At 34.6% G+C, this 16465-nt stretch overlaps 1 protein-coding gene and 1 long non-coding RNA gene across 2 annotated transcripts; both read right to left on the reverse strand.

Annotated features, from left to right (window-relative positions):
- Positions 1-442: 442 nt before the first annotated feature.
- Positions 443-8392, reverse strand: LOC114374355. Its single transcript, XR_003658545.1, has 3 exons — positions 8383-8392; positions 5467-5470; positions 443-573 (listed from the first exon to the last, which is right to left on the reverse strand). It is a non-coding gene; the product is annotated as an uncharacterized LOC114374355 (long non-coding RNA).
- Positions 8393-11330: 2938 nt separating this feature from the next.
- On the reverse strand, positions 11331-15290 carry LOC114375897 (ras-related protein RABA4d-like). The gene is made up of 2 exons (XM_028333758.1): positions 14862-15290; positions 11331-11973 (listed from the first exon to the last, which is right to left on the reverse strand). Exons 1-2 carry the CDS (start codon positions 15086-15088, stop codon positions 11529-11531), a joined length of 672 nt encoding a protein of 223 aa, XP_028189559.1. The 5' UTR covers positions 15089-15290; the 3' UTR covers positions 11331-11528.
- Positions 15291-16465: the final 1175 nt, after the last annotated feature.

Raw genomic sequence — 16465 nt, forward strand, 5'->3', positions numbered from 1 at the left:
TGGTTTGCTCATTATGGCTACGTGCAGGGCTCAAAGTGCAAATGATAGTTGTTCTAGCATTTCCACCCAAACAAGGTTGCAGTATGCGTGTCAACTTGGAATCTCTGTAATTGATGTGCCCATGTCTTCCCTTACTACATTCATTCACATTATGTCAATAGAACTTTTTCTATTTTGATATGGTTAGAAGAAAGAATCAACAGAAAATGGAAATTGGGAAGGGAGTCTCAAGAGCATCATCTAAGATTTGAATGGGAGCACCGGGGAACTTCCAAGTTTTACACATGAATAGTTATATAGAGTAGCTCCTGCCTTAAAGTTTGAACATACAGAAGATGGTAGTATCATTAATGCATTCCCAGTTTGCTGATTCATTAGCAGCAATTTCCTTCTCATTCAAAGGCCTTAGTCTTATTGACACCAGAATCTTCTCTTTGCGACTACTCACTCCTTGCATCTTCTCCCATTTTAGCAGCTCTTCTCCAGCAATAGCTCCCATTTCTCTCTTTTAACTCAATGATTTCTCCAACCCAATTAGCAAGCTAATCAGACCTCAGAACAAGCTCATGACTCCTAAAAGAGGACAAGTGGGGAGGGTAACTTTTAAACTTATTCTTCATTTCCCAAATGCAAGCATTTAAAAGAAAAGATCTGGGAGTTCACAAAAATACTAAGCCCTTTACTAAATGCTTTAGAGATCCGCCTTCATGCCGAAGTAGGTCGCTAATAACAAATATAAAATCAACTGCAAAAAAGTAAGTGATTGACACAAATTTTAAAGATGCACATCGCACTTTCTTCGAATAGCATAGAAATAAAAGAACCCATGCAACAACATGTCTAAGAAAGCTAAGTAATAAATCATAAAGACCAATATAAAACAATACCTTTGATTAGAACCCTCCCCATATGACAAGGTCGGGTTGCCTCTTAAGATTCTTTTATTGAAAATCTTGCCATACACGTGTTAGTCGGTGAATAAGACTAACTTTTGTGTATAAAACTTGTGTAAATTGTATCAAACTCCTCCAATTTATGGGTATTTTGTAGTGTTGTAGTTATTTTTTGTTAAAGATAGGTAATAAATACTTAGTACTTCCATTTTGTATGTTTAATAATCATTTTTCTCTCAATTTCAGGTTAATTAGGCAAGTTTTGAAGTGCTGATTTTCACCCTCTCGCTAAGCCAATCTTCTGGCTTAGCAAGCCATCCACTGAGCGCAACACTTCTCGGCTGAGCGCGAGGAAGAATCTAGAAGAAGGATGAGCCGTGCATATTCACTGAGCGAAGGGTCATCCCACTAAGCGCACCGCTTTACTCCATCCGCTGAGCGAGAAAAGCCGCGCTAAGCCGAAATTCACTAATGCACACTAAGCAGTTCAGAATTGTGCTAAGCGCATGAGCACGAACAAAGCCACCCTTTTAAGCCTGAAATTAGATTTCTGAGAGGAGTTGGGCCTTTTCTTGAAAGCTTCTGCATGCCTAGAGAGTTCTAGAGAGAGAAAGGTCCAAGTTCCAGAGAGTTTGAGAGATTTTGTTGTGTGAAGATCTGCAGAAACCAGAGCTGGAAGAGGAAGTCGTCCTGAGAGCTTGAGATGAGTTTGTGAGTGATTGTGAGGTCCTAGAGGTGGAGGAGACATCCCCACTACTTGTATTTCTGCAATCTTTCATTCTCTTCTCTTTGTTGTAAAGGAAGCTTCCCAGTTATGGAAAGCTAAATCCTCTGTTGGATCTTCCTTGTAAGTACTTGATGTAAATATCTTTTTATCTATTTGATGATGTTTTGTGTGTTCACTGTGTTATCAGAACTTCATTATACCATGTTTTTGCCTTGATCATGTAGATGCATGTGTTTTTAGGATCATTCAACAGTGGAAACTGGTCTGATTCTTAGAACTTGATAGGACAGGGCTAGTTTGTCGTATTTTCACGCAGAATCGGGGTACGGTAACCTAGTGGTTGTATGTTTGCCTTAATGCAGTCCTGGCCGAGTTAAGTCTAACAAGAGAAATTTGCAGACAATGCTTGGTCAGGATTAGGCTAGACTATCATGATGAATCGAGGTTTAGCATTTCAGGAGACACCATAGAACACATGGGCATTGTTAAGTAGAGAATATCCTTCTAGCATCAGGTACCTATTAGGAAGACCAACAAGTCATCTACTTGTTTTTACGCATCATTTCTCACGTGATTTTTCCCTTTTAATAGTTAGTTCACACACCTGTTCATAGTAAACACATCTCTTTTCACACTAGACACTTATTCACTGAAATAGCTTTGCCATGTAACACAAGTTCCTCGAGAGTTCGATACTCGGTTCTTACCGTTTTATACTACTTGCGCGATCCGGTGCACTTGTCGGAAGGAAACAACACGTTTGTCCAAAATGATAGTCACCAAGTAGGAGAATGTAATAAATTCAATATGTAATAAAATGTCATTAACGTACACATTCGAACAGTTGTTTCATGATGTATTTCTTAGTTTTCCAACTTGTACATCTACTAAGGTTGTCAATCATTCCTGCAAGAGATCCATAGCCTGCTATGACAACAATAATAGTTACACCAACCTAGATCATCAAAAAATATAATGATAAAGACCACTGCTGGTACACATAGGCCAATATGAAGGCAGACAATAGGGTCAAATAACCATGTATCACCCAGTTACTAAAATGACTGGACAGAATGTAACATCAACATGTAAACAAAAGCACTTGACAACAATGTAATATATTTGTTGTCCCTTAATTGTCAAAAATACTACAAGTGTTGATAACAAAATTATACAATTGTATCAAATACACCAAAATCGTTATTCCTAACTAATGATTAAGCCTTTTTACACCCTATGTCTCTATTCTTTAAAAAAATAAGTTGCCTATTTCTTCCAAATTCTTGTGATGGTGTCCGTGTCCAACGGCGTCTCATCACCAAACCACTACAAGTTATATTATTTAAAAGTTACTAATGCAAATAACAAAATTGAGTACAAGTCATAATCAACAAATAACGAAAGTGAACTTTATGTATACCAAGGACCAATCAGTCTTCATCTCCTCGCTGTCGCAACTTACCCTTTGGCGGGAGGCCGACGCGAGGGTCATGAGTGCGTCTTCCAAGGAAGGAAAACACGCAGAGTCTCCACCAACATTTATTCAATGAAAACGTTAGAAAAACTGAAAGCAGGTCTACAAACTTTGAGAATAAAAGGTTCAGGAGTTGTTTACGCACAGGGAAGGTATTAGCACCCCATGCGTCTGTTACAAGGAACAACAACCTTTAATCAAATGTGCAAAATCATGACTTCAATTTTATTTTATTTTCCCTTTTTTATGTTTTTACCTTTTTGGGGTCGACAAAAGTGGGGCTTTTGCTCCTACGTATCCTCAATTGCGATGAGGAACTCAGACCTACGTAGTTCTTTGGAAAGCAAGAAAGTTATGCGGGGTGTTGATTTTAGACTTTTAAATAGTTCATTTTAATCGATAAAAGTAAAAAAAAAAAGGATCGTTAAGGCGTTGGACCTTAAAATGGTTTCAAATGACCTTTTTGCGGGCAAAAGCTTGATTTGTGAGTTGATTTTAGCCTTAGTTTCACTTGGTTATTTCTCAGCTCATTTAAGGAGAACTTTCAAAGTAAATTTCCGGTTGAAACTTGCCTTTTTGAGGATTAACCGAGGTTACAACATAAACAATTGGTTGAATTTTATTTTAAAGGCGATTAAGTGAGATTACAACACAAACGATCAGTTGAAATTCATTTTAACATTGATTAAGTGAGATTACGACTTAAACGATCAAGCGAAACTCACTTAAAATGAAGAAAAAGAATACTGAAAATAGACGAAATGAAGATGAAAACATACAAAGCAAGAATGAATTCAAAGCTCCAAAATCGAAAACTAACCGATTGAAGATCGACGAACGACGAAGAATGAATGAAGAACAGCGAAGAACGACGAAGAACGTTCACATAATTGATCGTGGAAACATCACGAAAGCGTTACGGAAGCGCCTCAACCTTGATTTTCTCCTTTCTTCTTCTCCTCACTAATTTTAAGTGAAATCTGATTGCCCAGGCGAGTTGTTGCTTCCTCCATAAGATTCCTAATGGGTCCAGATAGGCCCAAGGCTGAAGAACACCCCCTAAATTGATCAGTTCACCCCCATTTTGACTTTTTTGGCTTATTTCCTTATGAAACATCGCAAAACCTTTACGGATTGTGCGGGAATTGGCTTTAAGCAGCTCAACATGACCTGGAAAAAATTTGTATGTTGACAAACAATTGCCCCCGGACGAAATTAGGGTATGACAGTTGCGCCCCTTGACTTATTTTTTATTGGAGATAAAAGGGAAGTAAAGATAATACACTAATTTCGTTCGAGCTGAATTCCCCCTCGACTGACGATCTGCTCAATCAGCGAAACCTATCAAAAGAAAGAGCATAAAAGACATCAGGTGCATCAGCAAAATCCTTGGTGCCTTGAAAGCGATAAAAATAGATGACCGTGATGGTCTTTGCATGCTATCGAACTCGCTTGTCTAGGGATAGCAGGGGGGCTGCGGTAGCTTTGGTCAACAGACATTGAGTCTCTTGACAAGGGAAGCAGATGACCATGTTTGTCTCTGAATGCCATCGGACTTGATGATCTCCGGATAGCAAAGGGAACTACAACAATCTCAACAAACAATTAGAAACAAATGACCATCATTGTCCCTGCATACCATCGGACCTGCTTGTCTTTGGATGATAAGGGGACTATAACGGTCTCGGTCGAAAGACATTGAGTCTTCGACAAAAAGGGGCAGATGACCATATTCGTCTCCGCGTGCTATCAGACTCGATTGTCTCTGGATAGCGAAAATGGAGACTAAAGTAGTCTCGGTCGATAGACGTTCAGTCTTCGATGAAAAGAGTAGATGACCACATTGGTCTCTGTGCATCATCGGACTTGATTGTCTCTAGATGATGAAAAGGAGAGACTACCATTTGTCTCCACGTGTCAACAGGCTTGCTTGCCTCTAGTTGACGAGGGGGAGACTAAAGTAGTTTCGGTCAATAGACATCACGTCTTCGACAAAATGAGCAGACGGCCACATTGGCCTCTGCATGTCATCGGACTTTATTGTCTCTGGATGATGAAAAGGAGACTTTAACAGTCTCGGTTTTCTTTCACTAAAATACAAACACATTTAGCAAAGAAACAAACCTTCAAACCGGTCAGAGCAACATGTATTTTTTGAAAAAAAAAACAATGCGTCTATTGGGGAAGGGAAGCATGCTGAAAAAATTTTCTCATAACCACAAATGAGATTTAGGATACTAGCATTTCGTTTCTAAACAACCACCTAGAAGAAACACTGGGTCCAATTGAAATAGAGGGAAACCGCTCAAGGTGTATAAATCTCACACAGGCCAGTGTTTCATCCTAATTCCAAGCCATAGATGTGTCACGACTTGACTTTGCAAATCATTTCCTATCAAACCAAATATAACATATGCAATCATGGAATAATAGGACCTTTTCGGGAATGGTGAGTTTGGTGGGAAGTTTGGCTTTGCTGGGGAGTTTTGGCTTTGGGTGTTTCGGCCTTTTCCTTTCCAATTTTTTTTCGTGTTTAGTACGGCGCGAAAGTGACACGAGCACAAAGATTTGGTTGGTAACCACAAGGGGAGCTTTATGTGTCTCAAGTCATGGTTTCTTTTCTTTTCTTAAATGCATTGCTTAAGTGATTGGTTTAGGGGTCTGAATGACGTTCGTTACTTTCCTTGCAGCCATTCCACTGGTAACAAAGCATCTTTCTCATAGGGCTTATCGACTTTGTTTTTTGGGCAATCTTTGCTCTTCTTTGTACTCGCAATCGCAAGGTAAGATTTTGTTGTGATTTTACATGTCCTTTCTGAGCTGAACCGAGACGCTTACTGCACCAAGACGATGTGATTCATTGCTTGCTATTATGTCTAGGTTTGAAACAAGTTTTTTATCTCCTTAAACTGAGCTTTCAACTTCCAAGTTCTCATAATAGTTTGAGAACTTATACTATGGAAAATTGCTACAAAGTAAATCCGATGTTGCTGCTCATATTGGCCTTCCTAATTCTCATTCTTAGCATTTAGTTTGTTGGAGACCTCCTATTCAGGGTTCAGTGGCTATAAATGTGTATGAGAGTGTTTGTGGTGATCTTAAAAGAGTTTGATTTGGTTGTCTTATACGTGATTGTTTAGGTAATTAGCCTCGTGGATTTGTTGGTCATATTCATGGAGATGAGGTAGTTCAAGCTAAACTAATGGGTATTTTCAAAGGTCTTCAGCTGGTTTGGGAGATGGGATTTTGGAATGTGATTCTACTTTTCTGATTCCACTCATGTTTTGTTCTTGATAAATAAAACCAATTCTCTCATTTTCAGCTTCAAGGACTTATTTGTTGCATTCAAGATCTTTGTGTAGACAATGGGTGGTGTCTTTGCATCATACTTTTAAGTAGCTTGAATTTGTCTTTGTGCACAGCAGAACCCCATAACATACAATTTGAGAGAGATGGGTATGAACTGCGGTGGTGTTGTGGTTCGGTTTGGTTTGTGGGTGTGGGGCTATAGCTTTCCTTAATTAAACACTAATATTCTGCTTAAGTAATATGATGGAAAATGAAATATTGTTACTTAGTTACTTATGTCACCCTTTTGTTTGGGAATGTGCATTTGTGAGATAGTCGGATAGCATTGACCATGAAGCAACATATTCACCACAAAGTGCAAACCGACAAGCCAGAGTATCCCTACTTATGTTTTCAATTAAAGCAAATAATAACCAAAGCACAATGGCCTTGAAACATTTATTAAGACCATGATTGCTTATCACTAAACAAATTTGTGAATTATTTATCTCTGTACTCAAAGTAAATCTAGTTCCATTTGAAGATTGTTCCTGGTTTCTCTTGATCTACCATCAAATCAAACATATGCTTACTCTAGTTTGTTTATCTGTATTTGTGCAGGACTTAGCAACTCTTCATTCGAAGGTTGGTCTTTGGGTTCCTGAATGAACCCCGATGAAATATCTCAGTTGGTGTACTGTACATGAGTAAAGCTTATCATAATCTCTCTCTATGACTGAATTTGAAGCACACTAGTAGTTGTATGATGATAAGAGCTCAAGTAACATAATTAGTCACAGTTAACTAATAAGCTAACTTGTTTCTCTTTAGGTTGGGTTGGGTGACTATCAGGATTTGAAATCTCATGTGTCTTTTATAAAAGACAATTCATTATTTGACCAACTTTTCTTTTGTTTGGAAAAATCTATTAATGAAAGACTGTGCAGTATATAATATAGAATTTTGTTGTATGTTAATCTAGTACTTTACAGTGCTAAACAAAATTTGGTGCTTAGCTAGTGTTGAAAAATTTTGCTCTATGAGGCAACATATAATCTATTGCGTTCAATTGAAGGTATGAACTTGCTTGAGTTAGATGTTACTTCATGGTTTGGGTGTGATGTATCATTTTCAACATTAATAAGAAATGAATCTTTTACTAGATTAGTGTCTACTTGGAGATACAATAAAAGCTTAAGGACTGAATTTTTATTTTGCCTTCTATTATGTGATCATAAAAATACTACTTCAATGTTTGTTTTCATATCCAACTCCTTTTACCAACTGCTATTTCTTTTTCATAAAAATACAGTTGTGTTCACTAAATATTGCGTGCTCCTCTAACATTCTTTGTGCACATAGTGATGTTAGGTACAAACCAGCAGCCAAGAAAACTGTGGCTACTGGAAACACACCAGTAGTAGAGAACAACCCTTCTCTAATGTTGTAGCAACCTGTTCTTGGCTTAGACCAGTTCTTTAGATGGCCTAATTCTACACTAAGTTCTGCTAGCAACAAAATCTCCATAATTTCGAAACAAATCCTACAATATATATCAAGTTAGATTCACAATCACATGTTTTCTAGTGGTTAAGTTAATTGGTAATGGAGGAAAATTTTAGTGATGAATTATTTAGATATTAATTGGAAGCAATACAACAAACACCATTAGTTTGTTTTTTTTTTAAATATAAGATTTTGGGTTATAATTTGGTTATAATATTTGAACATCGACTGAATAGCCCTTTCTTCCCCAGCCCAAGAGTTTATATTAACCCTTTCTTCTTGTACTCCATCTCAATTTTTTTTTTCTATCAAATTAAATCTTAAATGAATTAGGTGCACTACCCATTGAACATTGTTGTTGGGGGTGAATCCTCAAAGCACATCTATGGTCTAGTTAGCACTAGCAAACTCTTTCAATTCTAATTTGGATAAGGTTTATGAAATTCAGAGGCAAACATGAATGTATTTTTCTGTAATAATACTAATAAACCGACTGAGGGAAATACTAATAGGATAAGTGAAACTTAAAAACTTGCCAAGTTCCCTAGTGTGCATTAGGACTTCTAATTTTTTTTCGTTTGGTTTGTCTTTTACTTTCTTTTTCTTTGTGATTCTTGAATATGTAGTGGAAGATGAATTTACCATATAGTTTAAAAGAACAGCTTGGTCTGTTGCATGATTCAATCTGTCCAATTAAAGTGTTCACTATAATTAAATCATGTTAATTAACAGTGTTGGATAAATAGGGAGCTGTGGGACTGGCGAAACTTGCAGATAGGTCTGATCATAATGTCAATGATTCCCTATATCTGATGACATTGACCATCCCACAAATTTTTCTTAAGTCGTTGCAGATTATGTGGGATGCTACCATGTTTCGGGTGTTTAATGACAACTTCCCCTTGTACATAAAGCATGAAGATCTGTCTGAAATAGCACATGGTGGTCAATGTCTCAGTATCTCTGTTATATAATTGTAGATTCTGTAAGTCAGTTTACATTATTGTTTACTACCCAACTAATTGTTTTAAATTCATACATAATTTACTTTATTTTAACAACAATAGGCATATGACTGAGACAAGTATGCGAGCAGGGAATATCGATGTGTATGGATTCCTCTAGCCATAGTCCATACAGAGATCTGGACAAATAAGGGATGTGTACCTAGGAGCCTACTTTAATGGGTAAGTTAAACTGAACAAATGAATTTAAATAATGTAAAATAGTATAATAACTTATATTTTTCTCCACTACAGTGCACATTGGCAAATGGTCATCATTTTGCCTAAGGAAAATGTTGTCATCTGGTTTTGTTCGTTGCATAATAGGCCAAACAACTACCTCAAAGGAATTATTAACAAGTCAGTTCTATTTTTCAATACATTTGCATTAGCATTAGTCGGGAACATCAATATTTTAATTGTACAATACGCATCCATGTTTGTATTGGACAGTGCTTTGAAAGGATTTGACGATACTCCACAAAGTAAATCCACCTAAGATAAAGTCATTTAAACAATGCCTCTAGTTATATTTTAATACTGTGTAGACTGATTTGTACTTAACATTGAATATCTAAATTTCATAATGTATTTAGTGTAATGGACAAAAAGGAAGCACTGAGTGTGGGTATTACGTCATGCACTGGATGTCAACTATAATCTTAGGATGTTTCAAGAATAATTGGAAAATGGTAATTGTTTAATCCAAACGTATTTCACTTTTTTATAATTGGTATTATATATTACTAACTTATGTTTTATTATATCATGCAGTATTTCAATTATGCTAGACCATTGGAACCAGAGAGATTGAAGGCATTTCACATCCAGTGGGCAACCTATTATTTCAAAGTTAAAAATGAAACAATTAGCATTTAAGCAATTTTGGAATTGTAGTTTAGTTAATTTACATTTTTTACAATTCATGTTAGATGCATATTAAATATTCTTTTAATTCATAGTAATTAATCAATTTTTTAGGGAATTTCTGCTAAAAAGTATTTGAAAACAGAATAAAAATTATCTGTTGTAGTTCTGCTTTTAAATTTACAAGTTAATTTGGAGTTATTAAAAAAACAGACAACACATTAAAAAAAACCAAAAAACAACATCGGTTTTTAGTAAAAATCAATGTTGTATGTATATATTAACATCGGTTTTATTTAAAAACCGATGTTGTATGAATAAGTTAACATCGGTTTTGGTAAAAACCGATGTTGATATGAAGATATATGACTTTTTTTTATATAATTCTTAATATCTAACATTGGTTATTTAAAAAACCGATGTTGTCATTTTATGATAACATCGGTTTTGGAAAACCGATGTTAACAGTATTACTTTCAATGTCAATAACTGATGTTGAAAGTCCTTAATAACTGATGTTAAAACATTATTTTCTAATAGTGATTTTGTTGTGAATCTTTGTAATATTCCATATCAATTACGTAGCTTGTTGGAAGCTAAGGTAGAAGATTTTATCTCAGGAAATTCTTAGTCTCTTCCAGCATCTCTTGAAGCTTGGTTTCCTGATATGTTTTTGGAGATTCGGAATTAAGTCATACCTATTATCCTTGTGATGATAAGGTTCCTTGGGATGAAGAATTGGAACCAAGCCATTCCACCTTCTCCTTCTTTTCTTCTCTAGAAATTATTACTGGAAAATTCTTTCTGGTGATAAGCTACAATCGAAAGGCTTTATCTTGGACCAATCTGACCTATCGGTTCGGTTTGGGTTTTAAAACACTACTCTCAGCATCTTCTTTGAGTGTCCTTTTGCCTTATCAATCTAGCTTTGGATTCAATCTAAGCTTGCACGTCAGTTGGATTTAGCTTCCCCTATAACTTTAATGTGGTCTTGTACTTTCTCTTTGAGCTCCCAGGTTTGGGATGTTGCTCTTGCTGCCATCATTTTTTTGTTAGGGTATATTTGGCATCATAGAAACAAGAATGGCTTTGATAATGTTGTCAACGTCCTAACTCCTAACTTTCACTTTAGTTAGTGTTTTATTTTACTCATCATGGGTATAGCCCCCACAAAGTTTTTTGTAATTTATCTCTTTTTTCCGTTAATTTTCTTTAATAATATCAAGATGTGGAGTAGATGATAAGTGGTTACTGGGTATCGACCTAGTTGGGATTCCAGTTTTCTTCTACAATGTTTTGTAATCCTGGATAAAAAAAAAAAAAAGAGCATTTTGTATTTATAAATTGTCAACATTTTTTAAACGAAATCTTAACTTAGAGTTGGTTGATTAAGACAAACTAAAATAGATTTACGTTGTCATGTCATATTTTTTTCTTTTTATTTTGCTTAAGTTTTATTTTTTTTTCAAAATAATACAAAATATCACTCTCAAAGATAATTTATCCCTTGAGATTGGAAGATGTACTACTTTATATTATAATAATTGTTCTTTAAATTCTAAATAAATCCCTTTTGAAATTGTAAGTTCCATTCATCTTCACCATCTTGTAGAAGAAGAGAGAATATATGATTGTATTTACAAATTTAAATACACATACCCTAAACGTGGCATCACCAAGAAAAGTAATTAGCCTCTCTACAAACACCCATAAATAGGAAAAACTTGAGTCAGCAATATGCCTCCTAAGAACTAAAAATACACAAAAAGCTAGGAGGCAAAACAACAACCACCCTTTTTTCCACCATTATATATCTCTTGATTGGGAACAATTATTCTGCTTCCCTTGAGAAGCCCCGAACCCCCAATATCATCATCACTGGTAGTGAGTGATTTCTTGGCATGGATTCGATATATCTCAGTTAAAATGGTCAAAAAGCAAGTTTCAACATTTGTGGACTCAAGTGCAGATGTCTCCATAAAGAAAAGGTTCTCTCTTTGTGCAAGCTCCTCTGCATCTTCCATTGGCACTGCTCTTAGGCTCCCCAAATCACACTTGTTACCAATTAGCATTATCACAATGTTTTGGTCAGCATGGCCTCGCAACTCTTCCAACCACTTTACCATGTGATCAAACGATTGGCGCTTAGTCATGTCATACACTAACATTGCCCCAACAGCACCTCTATAGTAGGCACTTGTAACTGCCCTGTACCTGAAAGGGAGAAAGTGGAGTCAATTGGCTAAAACTAAAATACCAAATAAGGGATTCAAATTTGTTAGTCTTGTGCTAATAGGATTTTAATGAAATGTGAAATTTAACCATTCAAGAGGAATCCAACAATGATCAAAGATGTGAGAACAGAATATGTATCCAAGCCAAACCAAAAGTAGTCACACTTTGATTACTTATATCACAGGGCATAGAAAAAGAAGAACTATGAACAAAACCCCACAAGGCAGTTAGCATAGGAGGTCAAAATTAGTAGTAACTACTTCATTAATGCATGTCTTGATTGCAAGATCCAGCTAATAATTTTATTAATCTGTTCAAGAAGACAGTACAATACCATAGGTCAAGCTACTGATTCCTTTCTTTTGAAAACAACCTAATATAGAAATTTTGTTCACAAATATGCTCACATGACATCAAGGGAACTTTAATTCTAGCTAAATAAAAAAGGGTTTAAAAAATGAGATTCAGACGACCACAATCATTCAAATATTTTGAATGTCTCAATCTTATCTTTATGGTGCAATTTTCTCAAGATCCTTTAATCTACTGTTAGACTAATAATATGTATGAGGCTTCATCGGTTGCTGGCAGGGAATTTCCCAAGTTGCAAGACTCACGTAACTTAAGAAATAGGATTGGGGAAAGGAAGAAGGTTGAAGAATGTTTTATGTCTTGCAATGAACTCAACCATTCGACCATGAATTTATATGGCATTCCTAAACCAACTATTAGTCATGGTTAAGTTTCATAAATGTGAAGCCAAAAAAATGACCTTTCTTTATGCTTAAAGTTGAAATGATCCACATAGTTTCTCACAGAAATATCCTTCTTGTGTTTGGATTAGGAATTTCAAAATTTTAAGGAATTTGAAATACCAAGAATTTAAATTGCTTTGATTTTAATTTCTTTCATTTTTCAAATGTTTTTGTTTGGATAAATCAATTCAAATTTCTTCCATTTTAAATTCTTTGTTTGGATATGGCAATTCAATTTTCTCCATATGCAAAATTTTAATTTTATATTTTAAATAGATGAAATTTTAATATTAAACTTTATAGAAAATAAACACAATCTAATTTTGAAATATTAATTAAAAAATATTTTCAATTTTTAATAATTTATAAATATAAAATATTAATAATTTTAACTAGGGTTATTTTGTCTGACCACAATCAGTGATGTTTTTAAACTGACATCAACCAAGGCTATTTTTCGGTCGACATCAAATAGAATTTTTTTTTGTCAAAGTATGCCGGGAATATTTGTCAGCTAACGTTAGTCGTGGCTATTTTTTGGCTAACGTTGGTTGAGTTTATTTTTCAGTCGATGTTGACTAGATTTTTTTAACCAATGTTGGCTAGGGTTTTTTTGGCCGACACCAGCTAGGGTTTTTTTTAACGACATTGACCAAGGCTATTTTTAGTCAACGTCGGCCTAAAAAATCCTAGCAGGCGTTGACAAAAAATCTATCCAATATCAGCTAAAAAATAGTTTGTCGATGCTGACCGATAGAACTTACCTGATGTCGGCCGAAAAACATCATTGGTCAACATTGGCCGAAAAATCCCTAGTCGAAGTTGGCTAAAAAAAGGGCCCTAACCAATGTCAAACAAAAAATCCTACCCAACATCGACTATAAAATAGCCTTGGCTGATGTTGGCTAAAAAATTGCTCTGACTGATGCCGACCGAAAAAGCTCTAGTGGATGTCGACTATAAGAACCTAGTCGATGTTAACTAAAAATATTCATGCCCGATGTTGGTAAAAAATACCTAGCTGGTGTTAGCAGAAAAAACTCTAGTCAACATCAACCAAAAAACCTAGTTAATGTGGTTAAGAAATAGCTTTGGCTAATGTCAGCCAGAAAACCCTAGTCGATGTCAACAAAAAAATCGTAACCGACATCGGCTAAGAAAATCTAGTTGACATCAGCCAAAACAACCTAGCTAACATTGGCTAAAAAATAACCTTAACTGATATTGGCTAAAAATAGCTTTGGCTGATGTTGGTTGGAAAAACCTAGCTGACGTTAGCTGAAAAACCCTAACATGTATTTACTCAAAAGTTGGTCATGACCGATGTTAGTAGAAAAAATCTAGCCAACGTTGGTCAAAAAAATCATTGGTCAACATTAACTAAAAAAACCTGGATGACAACGGCCAAAAAAATCCTTGGCCAACATTAGCAAAAATTTCCCATGAGTGACATTAGCGGATATCGGCAAAAAGTAGCTTTGGTTGACATCATACAAAAAAAATTCTGACGGAAAAAACCTCAGCCAACGTTAGTGAAAAATAACTTATGTCGATATCGGCCGTAAAAACTTTGCTCCCTCGTAGTTGTGAGTGTTGAGCGAAAAAAAGTCGCAAGCAAGAACACGAGTTAGAGTGAGCATCTCCGAAAAAAGAATTTCAAATTCTATATTTTTTGAGAGAATTTGAAATCCCACTATTTTAGTTCAATAAAAATGATTCATAAAAATACCAAAAATTAAATCTTCTTTCAAATACTCTATCCAAATAAGATATTTTATCATCAATAATTTTAAATTCCTTAAAAAAATAAATTTCCCTATTAAATTGCTTCATCCAGAGGGTTAAGCTACACTTTCTTTGGTTGAATTTCAAGAAATGAATTTGACATGCTGAAGGACTTGGATAATAGTCCAAATTTTTTTATTTACTTTTTTTTTATGTAGGAACTATTTGTGCATCATATCATATACATGATCATACACTGGAAAATAATATAATTCTACAAACGATTTCTAGAATCATGAATTGATCATATTCAATCATTTACATCACATGCAAAACAAAAATTAAAAATGGATAAATTGATTTTGTTGGAAAAAGTTTTATGTATACCTTTCTTGGCCAGCGGTGTCCCATATTTGAGCCTTGATGATCTTGTTATCAATGATGAGAGTTTTAGTCTGAAACTCAACCCCAATGGTTGCCTTGGAATCAAGACTGAATTCGTTCCTAGCAAAGCGTGCAAGCAATTGAGTTTTGCCAACTGCGGAGTCCCCAATCAACACCACCTTGAACACGTAATCAATCTTTTGGTTATAATCCCCGTACAAATTCGACATCCTCGCAATTCCCTAACCCACGTGCATCAAATTGTAGTTAACCGCTATATAATGGGATCATCACTCATCATCATTTGGTTAATTGATTGATGAGAAATTGAACATCAATAAGGATTTAAAAAATTGAATGTCAATAAAGAATCAAGAAAATTGGAAGATCGTGGAAATTTGGACGAGAGAATTGGAAGTGCGTGACGTGATGCAATTGGAGAAAGAAAATGGAAGGCAAATTCTTCCTCCTTTCTAGATGTATTTGATTTTTCTTGCGTTAAACAAAATTTGCAAGATATATATATATATATATATATATATATATATATATATATATATATATATATATATATATATATATATATCATTTTTCCTTAAAATATTAAAAAACTGGGAATATAATATATTATAACTAAAAATGTGCTTTTGATTTCTATCCTTATACTAATTCAGCGAAAAAAAATATCGGTCAAACATGGTAAATATTCTTATACTTTCATAGTTATGAAATTAGTTTTCAAAGGTTAAAAAACAAATGTGAGTTCAATTCTTTCTCTTTGAGAATTTCATATTTTTCAAAGTTAACAACAACTAGCTTGCATGAGACTCATGTCCAAGTTCGTGCTAAACTTTTTTTAACAAAATAAACCAAACCAAGATTTTTATTAAAACTTGTTTAGTTAAAAAGGTCAAACCTAGACTACTCACTACAAGGAAAATGACTTATACTTATAGATAAAAATTGTCACTAGAAGTCCAAAATTTGTAAGTAGATGTATAAAGGACTTTGTCTTACGGATGTTTTAGACGTCAACTTTGAGGAGGTATACAGTGATAACTAATAGTCTATCACCATAGGCTTTACCTATGGATATATTTTTACCTACAGTCAAATTTGACTATCACTATAGGTAACACTTACAATTTCAAATGTGTAGGTAAAAGATATTAATTTATACCTACAATCTCTAACTATAGGTAAAAGTCAATTTACTTGTACTTACGATTTTCTGTAGGTAAATGCTATATAATAATAATAAAAATAGTTCTTAATTACACTCTTTGTTGATTATAATTTTTAATTAAATATATTTTATTTTTTTCTTTGAAAAAGATAATATAATTGAAAGAAGGATTGTTGAAACTTGAAATAGAAGGAACCACCAACAATTTATACACTTGAAAGTTGAAACTTAAAACATTATTTCCTATATCTTTTGTTTGAATTTTGTGTATTTGAATTTCACAAGTCAATGGGTAATGACAATCATATGTACAATTTATAATTTAATTAACAACCACGGAAGAGATTTAGAATATCAATGTTTTTCCAATCAAAGCATTCTCACATCTTCATTACCATCTAAATCATGTTCCTCAAATAAC

The sequence above is a fragment of the Glycine soja genome, chromosome 11 (assembly GCF_004193775.1).
Source record: "Glycine soja cultivar W05 chromosome 11, ASM419377v2, whole genome shotgun sequence".
NCBI classification, from domain to species: domain Eukaryota; kingdom Viridiplantae; phylum Streptophyta; class Magnoliopsida; order Fabales; family Fabaceae; genus Glycine; species Glycine soja.

Coding starts and splice junctions, on each gene's coding strand:
- LOC114375897 (XM_028333758.1), bottom strand. CDS start 15,088: ATGTCGAATTTGTACGGGGATTATAACCAAAAGATTGATTACGTGTTC. Junction 11,974..14,861: donor GACACCGCTGGCCAAGAAAG/GTATACATAAAA, acceptor TCTCCCTTTCAG/GTACAGGGCAGTTACAAGTG.